General features: G+C 41.8%; 1 protein-coding gene across 8 annotated transcripts in view; it reads right to left on the bottom strand.

Moving 5' to 3' along the window:
* Positions 1–19,091, bottom strand: part of LOC122555988 (guanine nucleotide exchange factor DBS) — a 404,319-nt gene that overhangs the window by 49,136 nt on the left and 336,092 nt on the right. For 5 of the 8 annotated variants that reach the window (XM_043702332.2, XM_087993537.1, XM_043702330.2 and 2 more), the window contains one exon: positions 10,867–10,962. The exons of the other annotated variants lie outside the window; for them this stretch is intronic. In XM_043702332.2, coding sequence (XP_043558267.1) covers positions 10,867–10,962 — 96 coding nt within the window. The remainder of the gene's footprint in view (positions 1–10,866; positions 10,963–19,091) is intronic. 8 annotated transcript variants of the gene reach the window in all.

The raw sequence follows: 19,091 nt of genomic DNA on the forward strand, positions 1-19,091 counted from the left end.
GTGCATTTTATATATGGCAGCTGGAAAATTGTGGAGGGTGGAAGAACTTCCTGATGCCTGCAATTAAAATTTAGTGTTTTACTCATGCATGGTTTGAGAAAGATGTAATTGCGCAAAACTCTCTGAAACGGCCTAAGGAACACCATGTCTGTCACAACACTCTGCTGAGCAAGACGGACAGTTTACTTCAGGGGATGAAGTTTGATGTAGAAATCCTGGGAATGGCCCTCCATGGGTAAGAGGCATAGTCGATGCAAGATCAGGCCCAGCGATGTATAAATTTTGGGTAGGTGCAATGGCACTCAATAAGCAGGTACACAATGTGAAAACCACGTACATCTTTTGCAACACACTGACTCCTGGAAATGTTGGCCACAGATAACAAGCAGAGAATTTGAGTAGTTCCTAAGTCAAATGGTATTTGTCATATAAGAACAACTCCGTACCATCCATCATCCAATTGTCTGGCAGAAAGAGCAGTTGAAACTTTGAAGACAGGCTCAAAGTAACAGCTTACAGCCTCACTCGATACCAAACTGTTCTGATTCCTATTTGATTATAGGACCACCTTCACACAACTACAGGATAACACCACCAGAGTTGCTAATGGGGAGAAGAATGAAGATAGTGAGTACTGCAGTTGCTGGAAAGTCAGAGTCGATAAAGTGTGGAGCTGGGAAAAGCACAGCAGGTCAAGCAGCATCAGAGCAGCAGGGGAATTGACCTTTTAGGTCAGAACCTTTCATCAGGACTCCCCACCAAATTAAATCTGATCTTCCTGGACCTGGGTGGGGAGGGGGGGTTGGTGGTGAAATAGCCTCAGGAATTCCAATACCAGATCCAACACTCTGCTAAACAAGACAGAGTTTACTTCAGGGAATCCTCATATAACTGCAATTGCAAGTATGCATGGCTAATGTCCAATTGCATGAAGAACTGCCTCCCTGCCAACTTTGCATATAAATCCAGTATGCAAGGTATTAGGTATTTATCCAGCAGTGAAAAGCAGTTTGCCATTTGATTAAAATCCCTATAAAGGTGAACCGATCCATCGGTTACAACCGGTATGACTGATATTGCCCAGACCGCAAACTGGACTGATTTGATGATTCCTTCGCTTTCCAGTCTTATGATTTCTGCCTCTAATTCTGCACATAAGGCAAATAGAACTGGTAAGGCCTTGCAGAATCATAAAATTACTTCCTGGTCAACATACAAAGTGGCCTTGGCTCCTTCGATAGTGTCTAGACCTTCCTGAAAACTTTCAGATATTTAATTAGAACTTCACTTAGGCAGCCATTTTCGAAATGAAAAAGATTGAGCCAATCTAGGTGAATCTTTATCAACCAATTTTGTATCATCAAGCTTGGACCCGAGCCTTTTACTGCAATCAGTGGTATCTGCACCAACTGCTTCCCATAAGAGCCCAGAGCCGAACTTGTACCGTTAATTGTAAAGGCTCTCCATTATAGGTTCTCAGTCTAGTTGAGTCTTGTGCAAACTTAAGGGTTGGAATCCAGAATGAAATTTGTTAAAGACTGGTTCTGTGATCACTGAAGCGGCTGCACCAGTATCAACCTCCATTAGAACTGGGTAACCATTTAACTATATGTTTATTTTGATTGGTTCTGATTTGAATGTTGCTAAGCAATTGAACTGCTCCAGACCAGATATTGGTGGACCTTACATGGTGCGCACTCTCCTGGATACAGGCCTAACAGTTGTCTTACTCAATTGAGGTCTAGTGGGAATCCTTTTCTGTTTTAAGTCCACATACTGGCAGCTGAAAATGTGTTGCTGGAAAAGCGCAGCAGGTCAGGCAGCATCCAGGAACAGGAGAATCGACGTTTCGGGCATAAGCCCTTCTTCAGGCTTATGCCCGAAACGTCGATTCTCCTGTTCCCTGGATGCTGCCTGACCTGCTGCGCTTTTCCAGCAACACATTTTCAGCTCTGATCTCCAGCATCTGCAGTCCTCACTCTCTCCACATACTGGCAGCAACTACCATGGCTTGCTGATCCAGATTATGAAGAAAATGTTAACTTTGGCTGAGGCTTGGCTTCGTTCTGTGGTATTGCTGTAGGCTGACCTACAGTCCCTCTGTTCAGGATATCTTCTGAGTGAGGCTATGCATTTACTCTCACTCAAGTAGATTAGATTAGATTACTTACAGTGTGGAAACAGGCCCTTCGGCCCAACAAGTCCACACTGACCCGCCGAAGCGCAACCCACCCATACCCCTACATCTACCCCTTACCTAACACTACTGGCAATTTAGCATGGCCAATTCACCTGACCTGCACATCTTTGGACTGTGGGAGGAAACCGGAGCACCCGGAGGAAACCCACGCAGACATGGGGAGAATGTGCAAACTCCACACAGTCAGTCGCCTGAGGCGGGAATTGAACCCAGGTCTCTGGCGCTATGAGGCAGCAGTGCTAACCACTGTGCCACCGTGCCGCCCAAACCAGAACACCTGAAGGAATCCCATACAGACACGGGGACAATGTGCAACGTCCACACAGACTGAGGCTGGAATTGAACCCGGGTCCCCGGCACTGTGAGGCAGCAGTGCTAACCACTGAGTCACTATGCCACCCACAAGTAGTGCTCCTCAAGCTCAATCAGACTGGCAAGGGGGTCCACTTCCATCGGAATACCCTGGAACTCACAAGCTCCACTTGCCTCATTTTCCAATGATAAAGCTCATTGTAATGCCTGTTTGAAATCCATTTGGACTTCAGTTAGTAGACCCTGTTGCATGGTTACATCATTAATCTCACATACCAATGGTCTCTCAGCATCTCATTAAGGGTTAAACCAAAGTCACATGCCTCTGTCAGTCACCTTAACCTTGTCAAAAATCCTGATACTGATTCCCCTGGTTCTTGAATTGCTGAGTAAAATTAATAGCATCTCAGATTTTGAGGACGCTTGAGTCATAATATTCCTGAACTAAATTCAGAAGTGTTTTAGTAATTGGTGTCTCAGGGAAAGTTAGGCTCCTAATAATCATTAAAAAAACTGCAGATTCACAAGCTGGAGAATTACTTGTTATTTTTCATTTGATGGAAAAAAAACACATTCTTTCCACATACTGGACTCAGTCTTCAACAGCAGAATTGAAAACGTCGCGTCTCCAATTAATGGCATGAAGCCAGAAATGCTTACCCAAATCAAAGACAAGTGTTGCTAGCAAATTTCTTCAGGAGCTGGCTTTTCTCTCATCACCAATGAAATAACTCCACAGAGGCTGGTATCCTGATACCGAATCACCCTTTATTTAGATGTGGAAAGTTGTTGACACTCAGCTAGCTCCCTCAGAGCCAGCTCTCAGAGTGAGCAGAACCTCTGACACTCCTGTTGAAATCTATCAGCCAGGGCTCCCTGATTGGACCAGATTAACAACCCTAATCAGGGAACTCATATTCTATGAGGTCCATCTGGCTGACCTCATTACAAACATTATACTCTCAAACAGAAACACCTCCAACTTCTAAGCCCACCTTCACTCTTTGTTTCAATAAAACAAGATTCCACCCACTCATTACAACATTAAGAACAGTGTACACAGGTCATCACCCTGAAATGTTAACTCTGTGTTTCTCTCTGTCTTTTTTGATTTTTGTTTGTTGTATTTCAGAGTTCCAACCTCCACAGTATTTTGCTCTTTTCAAAGAAGATGTCAGTTTTAAAGTGAATTTGCAGTGCTTTAATAGGTGCACTAACAAGGTGAATAAGATAATTGGGTTGTTAAATGGGCTGTGCAACAATTATTTATTAGGCAGCTTCATAAGACTATGTAACAGGCAGAAGTTATACTGGAGCCAGTGCATGAGTGTTAGGTGTCACAGGTGAGTCACTAGTCTTACTCCACCACCATCTGGATCAGTGGTGCTGGAAGAGCACAGCAATTCAGGCAGCATCCGAGGACAGGCAAAATCGACGTTTCGGGCAAAAGCCCTTCATCAGGAATAAAGGCAGAGAGCCTGAAGCATGGAGAGATAAGCTAGAGGAGGGTGGGGGTGGGAGAGAGTGGCATAGAGTACAATAGGTCAGTGGGGAAGGAGATGAAGGTGATAGGTCAGGAAGGAGAGGGTGGAGTGGATAGGTGGAAAAGGAGCTGGGCAGGTCGGACAAGTCCGGACAGGTCAGGGGATCGAGTTTCTGGAGGTTAGAAGCTAGGATGAGGTGGGGGAAGGGGAAATGAGGAAACTGTTAAAATCCACATTGATGCCCTGGGGTTGAAGTGTTCCGAGGCGGAAGATGAGGCGTTCTTCCTCCAGGCGTCTGGTGGTGAGGGAGCGGCGGTGGAGGAGGCCCAGCACCTCCATATCCTCGGCAGAGTGGGAGGGGGAGTTGAAATGTTGAGCCACTGGGCGATGTGGTTGATTGGTGCGGGTGTCTTGGAGATGTTCCCTAAAGCGCTCTGCTAGGAGGCGTCCAGTCTCCCCAATGTAGAGGAGACCGCATCGGGAGCAACGGATACAATAGATGATATTAGTGGATGTGCAGGTAAAACTTTGATGGATGTGGAAAGCTCCTTTGGGGCCTTGGATGGAGGTGAGGGAGGAGGTGTGGGCGCAGGTTTTACAGTTCCTGCGGTGGCAGGGGAAAGTGCCAGGATGGGAGGGTGGGTCGTAGGGGGGCGTGGACCTGACCAGGTAGTCACGGAGGGAACGGTCTTTGCGGAAGGCGGAGAGGGGTGGGGAGGGAAATATATCCCTGGTGGTGGGGTCTGTTTGGAGGTGGCGGAAATGTCGGCGGATGATTTGGTTTATGCGAAGGTTGGTAGGGTGGAAGGTGAGCACCAGGGGCGTTCTGTCCTTGTTGCGGTTGGAGGGGTTGGGTCTGAGGGCGGAGGTGCGGGATGTGGATGAGATGCGTTGGAGGGCATCTTTAACCACGTGGGAAGGGAAATTGCGGTCTCTAAAGAAGGAGGCCATCTGGTGTGTTCTATGGTGGAACCGCTCCTCCTGGGAGCAGATACGGCGGAGGCGGAGGAATTGGGAATATGGGATGGCATTTTTGCAAGAGGTAGGGTGGGAAGAGGTGTAATCCAGGTAGCTGTGGGAGTCGGTGGGTTTGTAGAAGATGTCAGTGTCAAGTCGGTCGTCACTGATGGAGATGGAGAGGTCCAGAAAGGGGAGGGAGGTGTCAGAGATGGTCCAGGTAAATTTAAGGTCAGGGTGGAATGTGTTGGTGAAGTTGATGAATTGCTCAACCTCCTCGCGGGAGCACGAGGTGGCGCCAATGCAGTCATCAATGTAGCGGAGGAAGAGGTGGGGAGTGGTGCCGGGGTAATTACGGAAGATCGACTGTTCTACGTAGCCAACAAAGAGACAGGCATAGCTGGGGCCCATACGGGTGCCCATGGCTTTTACTCCACCACCAGCCCATAGCTTTCAAAAATAAGCTTTGCGCATAGTTGGGAATAAACATTCTGTATTCATAATTGCAGAAGTTATTTTATGTGAAGAAAAATATTGTGATACTGATTATATACTCTCATTGTATTACACTTTCTACAATTGTACCAGAAGACATGCAAATTATAACATGTAAAATGACTTATATCATGCCATATTTTGTTCCTGAAACACTTACTGGATGATTTGATGCACAATTTATACAATCAATAATCATTAGAATAGAGTGGACTAGATTCAATTATGTTCTTTGAAACTATTGGTTCACAGATTTTGAATATATATGCTAATGTAAATACTTATGAACTGATTATGAAATTTATAAATAGAATGTAGCATGAAATTTTGAGGAAGGCAATGTAAATACAAAGAAATCTACATCTGTCAGTAAATGGAGATACAGATCTGGACTTTTTAATCTCACTGTTGAAGCCTACTTGTTTACTTACATAATTTCATGAATAGATCATTCAGTTTTTAACAACCCTTCCAAATTGTGCCATGCTATATGACTGCCTACTTTGCATAGTCATGCACTTCTCACATAGATTGAGGGGAAAACAAGAAATTAGATCATCTGAACATGTAATAAGAATAAAATATAGAAAAATAGGAACAGGAGTAGGCCATTTGAACCTGCTCCGTGATTCAATATGATCATGACTGATCATCCAACTCGGTAGTCTGTTCCATAATTTGTCCCATATCTTTTGATCCCTCCAGAGCTAAGAACTCTTGAAATTATTCAATATTTTCACCTCAACTACTTTTGGTGGCAGAGAATTGCACAGGCTCACCACTCTCGGGGAGAAGAACTTTCTTCTCATCTCAGTCAGAAATGGCCTACCCCCATATCTTTAGACTGTAAACTCTGGTTTCAGGAATCCCTAGTCATTGGGAACAGCCTTGCTGTGTGAACTCTATCTAGTCCTGTTAGAATTTTGTAGGTTTCAATGAGATTCCCCTTCATTTTTATAAACTCAATATAGACGCATATATGAATACAGATGTAACCGATACAACCTTTCTTCATATATCAGTCTTGCCATCCCAGGAAGCAGTCTTGTAAACTTTCATTGCCCTCTCTCAAAGCCAGAGCATCACTCCTCAGATAAGGAGACCAAACCTGCATACAGTACTACAGGTGTTGTTTTACCAAGGCTCTGTACAATGCAGCAAGACAAGCCAGCTTTTGCCTTCTTCACCATTTGCTGCATCTGCATGCTTACTTTCAGTGACTGCTGTACAAGGACACCCAAGTCTTATTGCATCTCATCTGTTCCAATCTATTTCCATTCAGATAATAACCTGCCATCCTGTTTTCGCTTCCAAAGTGGATAGCCTCACATTTATTCATATTATATGTCATCTGTCATGCATTTGCACATTCACTCAATTTGTTCAAATCACAATGAAGCATATCTATATCCTCCACACAGTTCACCCTTCTAAACTTGGAGATATTACATTTAATTCCATCATCTAAATCATTAATGTATAATGTGAATAGCTGCGGACTAAGCAGCGGTCCCTCTAATTTTCTTGCCGACTGTGCAACCCTTTGTATTTTCTTGTGCATGGCATTGACTTCTGTAATTGGAAGTCAATGCCAGGATTGGTGATCACCATGTGTGGAACCTTGAAGCCGCTACACATGCACAAAAGGGCAACTTAGAGGGAAGGTTAGGAACAAACATTGATCCCTGCAGCACCCCATTGGTCACTGGCTCTCACTCAGAAAAAAACATTTACTCCTACTCTTCGTTTCCTGTCTACCAGGCAGTTCTCTATCCATGAGAGTATACCACTCCGCAACCCAATGCGCTTTAAGTTTACACGCTAATCTCTTAGGTGGGATCTTATCAAGAACCTTTTGAAAGTCCAAGTAAACCACATCCCCGGTTCCCCCTTATCAACTCTTCTAGTTACATCCTTAAAGAATTCCAGTTGTTGGCCATGACTTCCCTTTCCTAATCCATGCTGACTCCATCCAATCTTGTCTCTATTTTACAAATTCTCTGTCATTAAATATTTTATAATAGACTCTAACATTTTCCCTATTACTGATGTCAGGCTGAAAATGAAGTGTCAGTAAAGCTTCAACACAGGACTGCTTGCATGTCAAATAGTGGAAACAGTATGCAATAGACAAAGCCACATGATCCTAAAAACAACAGCTCAGATTTAAGCTCTGCAGTCCTGCCACAATTAGTTATGAATAGCAGTGGACAATTCAACAACTGACAGGAGGTGAAGACTCTTTAAATATCCCCATCCACAATGACATAGTAGTCTAGCATATCAGTACAAAAGACAAAGCTGAAGTATTTGCAAAACATATTCAGGCAAGTATACCATGGATGTCCCAATCTGGTCTTTTCATGAGTTACCCCGCATGACTGATTTCAGTTTTCAACCAAATTGATTAATTCCACATCATATCAAGAAATGATGGCACAGGACACTGCAAAGGTGCTAACAGCATTTGGCAACAGAAGACAGTCAGTATCTACAGAAGCTTCAGAATCAACTATGCCGAGCCAAGCTGTTCCAGTATAGTTACAATACTACCATCTATCCAGCCAAGTAGAAAGTTGCCTATGTATGTCCTGCGGACAAACAGGAGGGCAAATCTAACCAAGTCAATTACTGCTTTATCAGTCTACTGATACTGATCAGATTTACGACTGCTGAGATGCTGAAGCACTCTGTGACAATATGCAGCAAAACATGGACAACTTCCAAGTTTAGACTGACAAGTAACAAGGAAACTTTGCACTAAACAAGTGACAAGCAATAACGAAAACAGAAATTCCTGGAGAATTCAACAGATCTAGCAGCAGCGGTGGAGAGAATGCAAAGTTAATGTTTTGAGTCCAGTAATCCTTCTTCAGAAATCTGGTCACTGAACACAAAATATTAACTCTGCTTTTTCTCCAGAGATGCTGCCTGACCTGCTTCTTTTCTCCAGAAATTTCTGATTTTTGTTCAGATCTTCAGCATCTGTAGTTCATTATTTTATTTAAGTTTCAGGCATGACCATCTTTAATGAGGGAGAATCTAACCATTGACCCTTGGCATTTAATGACATTACCCTGTCTGAAACCTTCACTATCAACATCCTGAGGGGTTACCATTGACCAGAAATTGAACTGGACCAGCCATATTAGAATTGCAACTGCAAGAGGAATTCTGCAGCGAGTAACTCCTGTCTCATTAATGCCAATCCAACATTCATAAGATACAATCATAGAATCCCTACAGTGCAGAAGGAAGCCATTCAGTCCATCAAGTCCACACTGACCCTCTGAAAAACATCTCACCCTGGCCTTCACCACCCAGAGCCAACCCTGCCCTATCCCTGGAACTCTGCATTTACATGGCTAACCCCCACACTACGGGGAAATTTAGCATGGCCAATTCACCTAACCTGCACATCTTTGGACTGTGGGAGGAAATCCAAGCTGATATGGAGAGTACGTGCAAATTCCACAGAGACAGTCAGTCAAGGCTGGAATCGAACCCAGGTCCCTGCCACCATAATGCCCTAGTCAGCAGTTTGATGAAATATTCTCCATTGCCCGAGATGAGTGCATTCCAATGATACTTAAAAACTTTGACATCATCTAGGACAAAGCAGCCAACTTGATTGGGACCCCATTTACAATCTTCAACATTCGCTCCTTTCTCCATCAAAACACCGTGTCAGCAGTGTGTATTAGCTACAAGGTGCATTGCAGTAAGTCACCAAGGCTCCTCCGATAGCATCTTCGAAACCCATGATATCTTCCATCTAGAAGGACAAAGGTGGCAGATGCATTGTAATACCACCACCTGCAAGGTCCCCTCCAAACCACTCACCAACTTGGTTCAGAAATATGTCACTGTTCCTGTGCTGTTGCTAGGTCAAAATCCTGGAACACTCCTCCAACCAGCACTTTGAGAATCCTTACACCCCAGGGACTGCAATGGTTTAAGAAGACAGCTCACCACCAAATTCTCCAAAACAATTAGAGTTGAACAAAAAAAGAATCAAATGACCTAGCTAGTGATACTCATATCCCAGGAAATAATTTAAAAAATCCTTTTTAGTTCATTCTAGATGTTAGTTGTTTATATGGGGATATGTGAGTTTGTTGGACTTTTAGACAATCAATGCTCAACTTTTTGTACTTTGAAAGAACAACGGATCTCAAGGTTAAAAGGGAGATGGTGATTCAACTTGAGTTTCATCATCAGTTTCACAGCTGCTTTCCCATGCTTCCTTTATTCATTCATGGGATGTGGATGTCATTGACTGGGCCAGCATTTATTGCCCATCCCAAGTTGCTATTGAAAAGGTGGTGGTGAGCGCAGCCTTGTTGAACTGCTGCAGTCCATTTGCAGTGGGCAGAGCCACAATGCTATTAGAGAGGGAAGTTCAGAATTTTGACCCAGTGACTCTGAAGGAACAGAGATATATTTCCAAGTCAAGGCGATGAGTAGTTTGGAGGGGATCTTTTGGGTGATGGTATTACCATGAATATGCTGCCCTGTGCTTCTAGATGAAACTGGTTCTGGATTTGAAAGGTGCTGTCTAAGGAGCCTTAGTGAACTTCTGCAGTGCAAATTTTAGATAGTTCACACCTTTGCTGCTGAGCATTAGTGGAGGAGTGAATGGATGCTTGTGGATGTGGTGCCAATCTACTGGGCTGCTTTATCCTGAATGGTGCCAGACTTCTTGAGTGTTATTGGATTGCATCTATCCAGACAAGTGGAAGTAATCCCTCATGGTCCTAACGTATGCCTTTCGGGTGTTGGGCAAGCTTTGCGGAGTGAGGAGATATGTTACTCACCACAGTAGACCTGTGTTTATATGTCAAGTCCAGTTGGGTTTCTGGTTAATGGTAACCCCAATCAAGAATGATGGGCTTATGCCTGAAACGTCAATTGTCCTGCTCCTCGGATGTTGCCTGACCTGCTGTGCTTTTCCAGTGCCATACTTTTTGACTGGATTATGTTGCATCAACGGTCATGTATTTACAAACTTGACACTTGACAGGGAAGATGTCTATGTTAGTGGTCAATCTTTCAGCCTGAAGATACTTTGAAATGTTTTATTTTACCAGAGTCGAGGTGAAAACATATGAAATGGTGTCTGTTGTACATTGCAGAAAGTAATAAATGATTGTTCACATTTTAGGGTTTGTGATACCTTGCAGCAATATTAACATTTGAAAGCATTGTAAGATTTTATAAAATAGATGACAGGAGTTCAATGAAATTCAGATGACAAAATTAGGAAGCACAACTTATACATAAAACATAAGTAAATATACCTTATAGATTACAAATGGAAAAGTATGTAAGAGTGATAAGATAGTTGTTTGGAAAGGTGAGAGCCATGCGGTATAGGATGGACACTGAAGTTACACCAGTTGCACTTAGTTGCTTTACCTTTCTGTGGAGGTCTGCGATTGGAAAGACCCTGCAATGTAAATCGCTTTTTAGCAAGAGATGAACGATCAAGGTTATGACTGGAAGGAACATCAGCTAGGAAAGAGGAAGAGGAAGAGGTGAGAAGGAAAATTGGAATATCCTTAAGTGTACACAGCTTACCTTCGCATGAAAACATGCGTTTTGTTTCTCAGTTGGGCATTTCTTAGACATTTTTTAGTCTTATTTTCTGGACAAACATTGCAGACGTGCAGGAAAGCATAAAAACTCTCCTTTGGTCAAATGTTTAGGCTAAGCTTAATAATGCAGTTTCAAGCCTAAAACCACATGGACAACTTTACTTATAAATCCATATATTATTTTACAGTTTATTATTCAATAGTATTGTGATCACAATGTATTTTCAACATTTCACACTTTGCAATGTTAAATGGAAAGTATTGTTACAAAAACATTTAGGCTTTTCTTATCTAACTGCTATGAATTATTAGTGACACTGCCAGTTGAGATGGGACACAAAAGTCTTTAAAATGGAAACTTCAGCCTAACAATCTAATTGTCCATGGAATCTTGCTATCACTATTTCATCTGTTATTTACAAGTTCATTGGCTAAATTGCTCATGAGCTATTAGCAGAAGTCCATGTCAATTGAGACCCGAAGTGCAATTTAACTCAGGCCTCAACAAGAAAATTATCTAAACATTCCCACAAGTGAAGGCAATTCAAAAGCTGTCAGGATCGCAATGGGATCCTCTTAAGTAAATGGAAGTATCTTATTTGCTGAGTTGGGAGGAACTGATAGGAAATCTGTGGCCTCTATTTCCATTGTCATCCATTCTTCCACTTACTGAGAGGTTTTCCTAAAATCACACTCTTTGTGATGCACCTTCTTAATGATGAACTTTCATCTGGTGCCAGACAACAACCTTTGTAAGGCATAGGTTTCACTGCAACCTTTTACCTATCGTAGAAAACAACTGAATAACAGCTTGCACATCAGGTACAGGAGGCAAAATGCCCCAGCCTTGAGTTGAGGTCTTGTGAATGTGCTCAACTTGGAAAGCAACTTCAGAGGCAGTTTAAAACCAACACTATACTTTAATATGTCTGTGGTTGAATATGTGGCTTGGTGCTGTCATGCAATATTAATATGTAAGCACTCTTCTCAGCCTACACTATTCCAAAATAGCAGCATTAACAAAATAAACCCACGTTGAAAGAACATTCGATTATCAAGATATCAGTGAGAGATTTGTGGTTATAGCATAGATCTCAGCAGCTCAAATTTTGTTCTTGTAGGTTTTAATACAGAGATAAATGTTTCAGTGTAACTTCCTGGAAATGAGATTATTAAGCAGTAAGCTTACAGTTTGCTGATACTGTGCTAGACTGAGCTTTCAGGATTTTGAATGGTCAGCTGCACAGTGACAGTTTGGCTTAGATTCAGCCTGGTAGCAAAACTTAATATCAATGATGAGAGAGAGGAGCAGCAAATGTAACAATACACCAGACTGCAGCTACTCTGTCAGATATGAAAGAATTAGTATGAGCTGGCTAAAGAAGAAAGCTGCATCAGCTGACAAATAAAGAAAAACAGTAAAGGAGAATTCCTTGGCAAAATTAATGTTAAGGTTACTTGGCGGAGGTGGCTGTCTTAGATTGCTTTGCTGTGATACATTTCAGAGAATATAGGATCAGGTGAGATAAAGATTGTGCCTAAAAATGCATAAAGTTCCTGGAACTGTCAAACTTGCCCAAGAAGTGTCCATAAGACCATAAGACATAGGAGCGGAAGTAAGGCCATTCGGCCCATTGAGTCCACTCCACCATTCAATCATGGCTGATGGGCATTTCAACTCCACTTACCCGCATTCTCTCTGTAGGCCTTAATTCCTTGTGACATCAAGAATTTATCAATCTCTGCCTTGAAGACATTTAGCGTCCCAGCCTCCACTGCACTCTGCGGCAATGAATTCCACAGGCCCACCACTCTCTGGCTGAAGAAATGTCTCCGCATTTCTGTTCTGAATTTACCCCGTCTAATTCTAAGGCTGTGTCCACGGGTCCTAGTCTCCTCACCTAAAGGAAACAATTTCCTAGCGTCCACCTTCTCCAAGCCATGTATTATCTTGTAAGTTTCTATTAGATCTCCCCTTAATCTTCTAAACTCCAATGAATACAATCCCAGGATCCTCAGCCGTTCCTCATATGTTAGACCTACCATTCCAGGGATCATCCGTGTGAATCTCCGTTGGACACGCTCCAGTTCCAGTATGTCCTTCCTGAGGTGTGGGGACCAAAACTGGACACAGTACTCCAAATGGGGCCTAACCAGAGCTTTATAAAGTCTCAGTAGCACAACGGTGCTTTTAGATTCCAACCCTCGAGATAAATGACAACATTGCATTCACTTTCTTAATCACGGACTCAACCTGCATGTTTACCTTTAGAGAATCCTCAACTAGCACTCCCAGATCCCTTTGTACTTTGGCTTTATGAATTTTCTCACCATTTAGAAAGTAGTCCATGCTTGTATTCTTTTTTCCAAAGTGCAAGACCTCTCATTTGCTCACATTGAATTCCATCAGCCATTTCCGAGACCACTCTTCCAAACTGTCTAGGTGCTTCTGCAGCCTCCCCACTTCCTCAGTACTACCTGCCTGTCCACCTAACTTCGTATCATCGGCAAACTTCACTAGAATTCCCCCAGTCTCTTCATCCAGATCATTAATATATAATGTGAACAGCTGCGGCCCCAACACTGAACCCTGTGGAACACCGCTTGTCACTGGCTGCCATTCCGAAAAAGAACCTTTTATCCCAACTCTCTGCCTTCTGTCAGACAGCCAATCCTCAATCCATACCAGTAGCTCAACTCAAACACCATGGGCCCTCACCTTGCTCAGCAGCCTCCCTTGTGGCACCTTTTCAAAGGCCTTTTGGAAGTCTAGGTAGACCACATCCACTGGGTTTCCCTGGTCTAACCTACTTGTCACCTCTTCAAAGAATTCCAACAGGTTTGTCAGGCACGACCTCCCCTTACTAAATCCATGTTGACTTGTTCTAATCCGATCTTGCTCTTCCAAGAATTTAGAAACCTCATCCTTAATGATGGATTCTAGAATTTTACCAACAACCGAGGTTAGGCTAATTGGCCTATAATTTTCCATCTTTTGTCTTGATCCTTTCTTGAACAAGGGGGTTACAACAGCAATCTTCCAATCATCCGGGACTTTCCCTGACTCCAGTGACTTTTGAAAGATCTCAACCAATGCCTCCGCTATTTCCTCAGCCACCTCCCTCAGAACTCTAGGATGTAGCCCATCGGGGCCAGGAGATTTATCAATTTTAAGACCTTTTAGCTTTTCTAGCACTTCCTCTTTTGTAATGGCAACCATACTCAACTCAGTCCCCTGACTCCCTTTAATTGTTGGGATATTACTCATGTCTTCCACTGTGAAGACTGATGCAAAGTACTTATTAAGTTCTCCTGCTATTTCCTTATCTCCCATCACTAGGCTTCCAGCATCAGTTTGAAGTGGCCCAATGCCGGTCGTTTGTTTCTTATTCTACTTTTGCCTTTCATTTATTTCTTATAAGTGTCAACTTATCTAGAAGTTTCAAATCTAGAAGTGTGAAACCCATCAAGAATTGAGAAACTGTGCTTTCATAATCCAGAGTGATCTTTTTCAATAAAGTACAGTCTGTTTTGTGGAACTTTAAATGGATGGGGGATGGGCAGTGTGAGAGGTGAGGGCTGAAGGAATGTTCTATTTTTGTATTTAAAGTTTCTGTCACAGTGCTCTGAAGGAGACATAGACTAATCTATTCTGTAAATCATCTTCATGCTTATGGGTAATTTTCTGGAGGTGGGTGTAGTATTGCAGTGAGTAAACAGGAGAAATGAGTTGGTTCATGGCCTTGTTTGACTCCAGTCTTCATGAGTTAAGGTTTGTGATGGTTCAATTGGTAAGGATATGTTTGAAGGATTAGTCTAGTAGTGGCAGTTAGCTCTGAATAGACAACACCTTTCTTACCAGTTTCAGACTCAGCTAAACAAGGACATGGGAACATAATGGACAGAGCATGTGCTCAATTTAAGGCTGGGGCATTTTCACTCCTGTACTAGATGTACATGCTGTTATTCAGTTGCTTTCTACAATCGGTAAAAGGTTGCAGTGAAAGCTTTGTGTTGTAAAGCTTATATCTGGCACCATCATTAAGAAGGTGCATCACAAAGAGTGTAATCTCTCTGACAGCCTCTCTGAAAGTGAAAGGATAGATGACTGGGGAAATAGAGGCTACAGCTCTGAGGTAGACTTTCTACCCAGCCCACCTTGAGACATTCAACTTATTCAGCTTTTCCCAGGTGCCACACCTGACTTCCATTTCAGCCTGTCTCCTCCACCCTGGACTGAAAATCGGGAGTGCAGGCAGCCATTTTAAAGGTCAGATTTGCAGAGCCAGGAATCTTCCACCTCTGCTCACTTAATTTGGGACAAAAATTGGGGTCTAGGTTTCTGCTCATGCCATTACTTTTGGTTTAGGCTAATATGAAATAGCTTGGCAAAACCCCTTTCTCTGATTTAGACTATGTCTTCAAAAAACAGCAGCAATGGAACATTATAATGAAACACATACCTCTACCAACATAGTCAGTGAGTGGATCAAATTTCAGAATAGCATTTTATTGGCACGACCAATTATCCAATTCTTATCCCATTATTTATGGTTTTGCCTGTGTAACTTGGTCACACAAAAATGTAAAATTGGACTTATCTGGTAAGTGTCCCCATTTGTTTTGGAGGAAGTAAAGTAGGAGCACTCATCGACTACTACAGAGGGTAGCAAAGTATAAGTATGAGTAATGTTTTATTGGATTGGAGGAAAGTGGGGTTGAAGCCGAGATAAGATCAGCCATGATTGTATCAAATGGCACAGTAGGCTTGAGGGGTTAAACTGCTTCTCTTCTTCCTGGTTCGAAAGTTCTTATTTAGCAAAGTCTGAAACTGATAAGGAGGATGTAGTTCATTCATTGATAGCTGCTACTACTAAACTAATCCTACAAATAACATCCTTACCAACAGAACCATCACAAATTTTAACTCAATGAAGTCTGGAGTCAAGCAAGGCTATGCATCAAATCTGTTCTTCTTTTTCCTCACTCCAGTATTACACCTTACCACCAGAAAATTAACCATAAGCATCAAGATAATTTATAGAACAAATGGGAAACTGACTAATCCATGTAGCCTTCAATCCAAAACCAAAATCACTCTAATTTCAGTCAATTAGCTCCAGTGTGCAGATTTCTATGTGTATGCACACTCAGAGACTGATCTCCAAGTCAATGTTGAAGCCTCTAAATCATATGAGAAATGGGCCTTTCACTAAACACTCATAAGACTAAGGTCCTCTTCCAACCAGCTGTCTCAACTTCACTTCATCATTTAACATCAATGGCAAGATCCTGGAATACGTGGACTCTGGGAGCCTCCTTTGACAAAGGCAGACACAATTTATGAGATTCATCATCATCTCCAAAACATCAGCTTAGTTTTCAGCTGAATGAGGGATAGGGTATTTGAAGTCAAGATTAAGAACTAGGTATACTAGTCAGAAGTGATCGCCCACTCCTACATGCTCGGTCACCTTATGCCAAGCATCTCAAAACACCCAGCAGTGCCTTTGCAAGATCCTTCAATTTCAGTGGCAAAAAAATAATCGTCGTGTTCTCTCTAATGGTCTTTATGTGCAGCATTGAGGCACTAGTCCCTCAAAAGCCAGGCCCTACATGATATATCAATAACAGCACCTGATTGAATAGGTCAACACAGATTAGATTCCTTCTCACCTGAACAATGTTAATCTCCATAAAAAAAGCTCCAAAGTGAGTACAAGCCATCCCATCCTTCCTTCACTTTACCAATGCCCATGTGGCTGAATATGGTTTTCTTTTTTTTATTCCAGTGCTTCTAGATGCAATGCAAGGATTAGTATTGTTGCAGTTGGTTAGTTAATGTTGTGCCACAAAGGAATCACTGTGATAACTTTCCTCATTTTATCATTTTCACTCGCAAGAGACATGCATATGCATCCCCGCAGCCAGTAAGAATTGATCATAAAACAATTTGGGATGTGTCTAGATTAAAACTGCGAGTGATCATACAGTGAAACTGAAGGGCTTTTGACCAAATGTTGGTATAGGCTTTCTCTACTTCTTGATCATCTTTCTTACTTTTGAGAACCTCATAATTCATGAGGAAAAACTTCTGTCTCCACACCACCTGCTCAACATCATTTGTAATGTCTAATCCCACTTTCTCCCCTACCCCTTATCTCCCATGTTCTTGAAATCTTGTAGTAGATCTTCAAAAAGGAAAGATAAAAACTTCGGTCTGGGAATGGGTCATCTGTGTGTTGCTTTACAAGCATACTGCAGTGTGTAGATGTGCATTAATTATTCTGACACCAGCCATGATTCCAAATCTTCCACTACCTTCAGCAAACACAGTGTTTCCTCATTCACACCATGGCTTGTTCCACATGGGAGGTGAGCTCCTTAATGCAAGAAATGTTTGCTGTAGTAGTGCTCTATCTCTCAAAAGTAATATAGGCAAATTTATCTTTTCCATAAGATTGCATGACTGAGGTAAAGTAGAAGGTGGACCTCAAAACTTCTAGGTTGATAACTGATTAGATGTGCTGGTCTCACCTTAAATGGATGGCTGAGCTTTCAGTTCCTATCTGAAACCAATTTCTATTTGGGAAAATGATAACATTTATAGGAAGCCCCCAAGAAAAGACTTCCTTAACAAAATTGCAGTGTGAGGGATTTGTTGTGGAGTTATTTATTTTATAACACGTAGACTGTGCTAGTGCGTAGGCTGCTTGAGGAAGAAGTGGAACAATGGTCATTGCATTAATTTGTAAACAGAGTGATAACAAATACTTTGCTATTTACATGTTTAAGTCCTAGCACCCTCCTGTGATCTTTGGAAAGATTTACCTTTTTAAAGGCTTAATTCTAATTTTCAGATTATATAAGCAGAATCATATAATTTTAAACATAATTTGTGCTAATGGATTTTAAATAGATACATCAAAGAAATAGTAATAAAATTTTGGTGGATTTTTGGTTTGCAGACCATTGGTAAATGTAATATGTGACTTATTGGCACAATTCACTATTGGATATTATGGGGCCAATGAGCTTCCCTTTAAGTGTTGACCTCCCAACATCCATGAATTCACATATCCATTGCTGATATTATATAGCTGGTATTAAAAATTAACTCAAACTCATAAGCTTCACAAATAATTCCATATACCCTAATATACATCATCTTGTAACAGAGTAAATGAAACACCCATCTTTATGCCACAACAGCACTCACACAAATAAATTCTTAGAATTCACCCTAAGCCATAGCCTATTTTCAGAATCATTTTGAAATTTTGAGATGTATTTTTAAGTTATTGATTGTTTTATCACATAGATTAAGATATGTTATTTAATGAAAAGGCTGTTTTGCAGTTCAGAGAGAATAGTGCCAAAAATGTTTGTAACTATCTAAAAATACAATTTGGTAACTCAGAAAATAAGTAAGGATTTTGAAACATCAAACCAAAACAAAGGACCACAGCAAAGAATGCTGATGTATGTCTCATCACTGAATGGTAGTACTTCCAGCACTGTATGCAAACAAAGCTTCCCTAATACTGTCAGTTCTAAAAATATTGTCATCAGCATTCTTCTTATGTAAATGCACTGGAGCATATTTAATGGCTCCAACAGGCTGTAAGCAAATTAAAGTTGATTAATTGTAGCTGAAATAACTCCACAGAGTTCAGTGTCCTGCCACTCAGTCACCCTTTATTTACACGTGTACCAGCAAGCTCAGAGCCAGTCCCTCGATTGAAGAGATTCTATGAATCTCCTATTTATATCTGTCAGCCAGAGCTCCCTGATTGGCCCAGGTTAACATCCCCAGTCAAGGATCTCATCGACAATGAGATCCATCCGGCCCTCATTCCAAACACTACGGTAGTAAAATCAGCATTTGGATAAAGACAAAATTTTCAAAATTCACAATTAAAGTTCAAAATTTGTTCACAAACTTTTAAAAAATTCCCTCTGTAACCACAGTATACAGCTTTTGTTTTGGAATCTTTGGTGGATTTTTTCACTGCCTCAAGCTGTGTGGGCAATGGTGAGAACATT

The sequence above is a fragment of the Chiloscyllium plagiosum genome, unplaced genomic scaffold, assembly GCF_037043375.1.
Source record: "Chiloscyllium plagiosum isolate Xiang-an unplaced genomic scaffold, Cpla_swu_hap1 HiC_scaffold_13, whole genome shotgun sequence".
NCBI lineage: Eukaryota > Metazoa > Chordata > Chondrichthyes > Orectolobiformes > Hemiscylliidae > Chiloscyllium > Chiloscyllium plagiosum.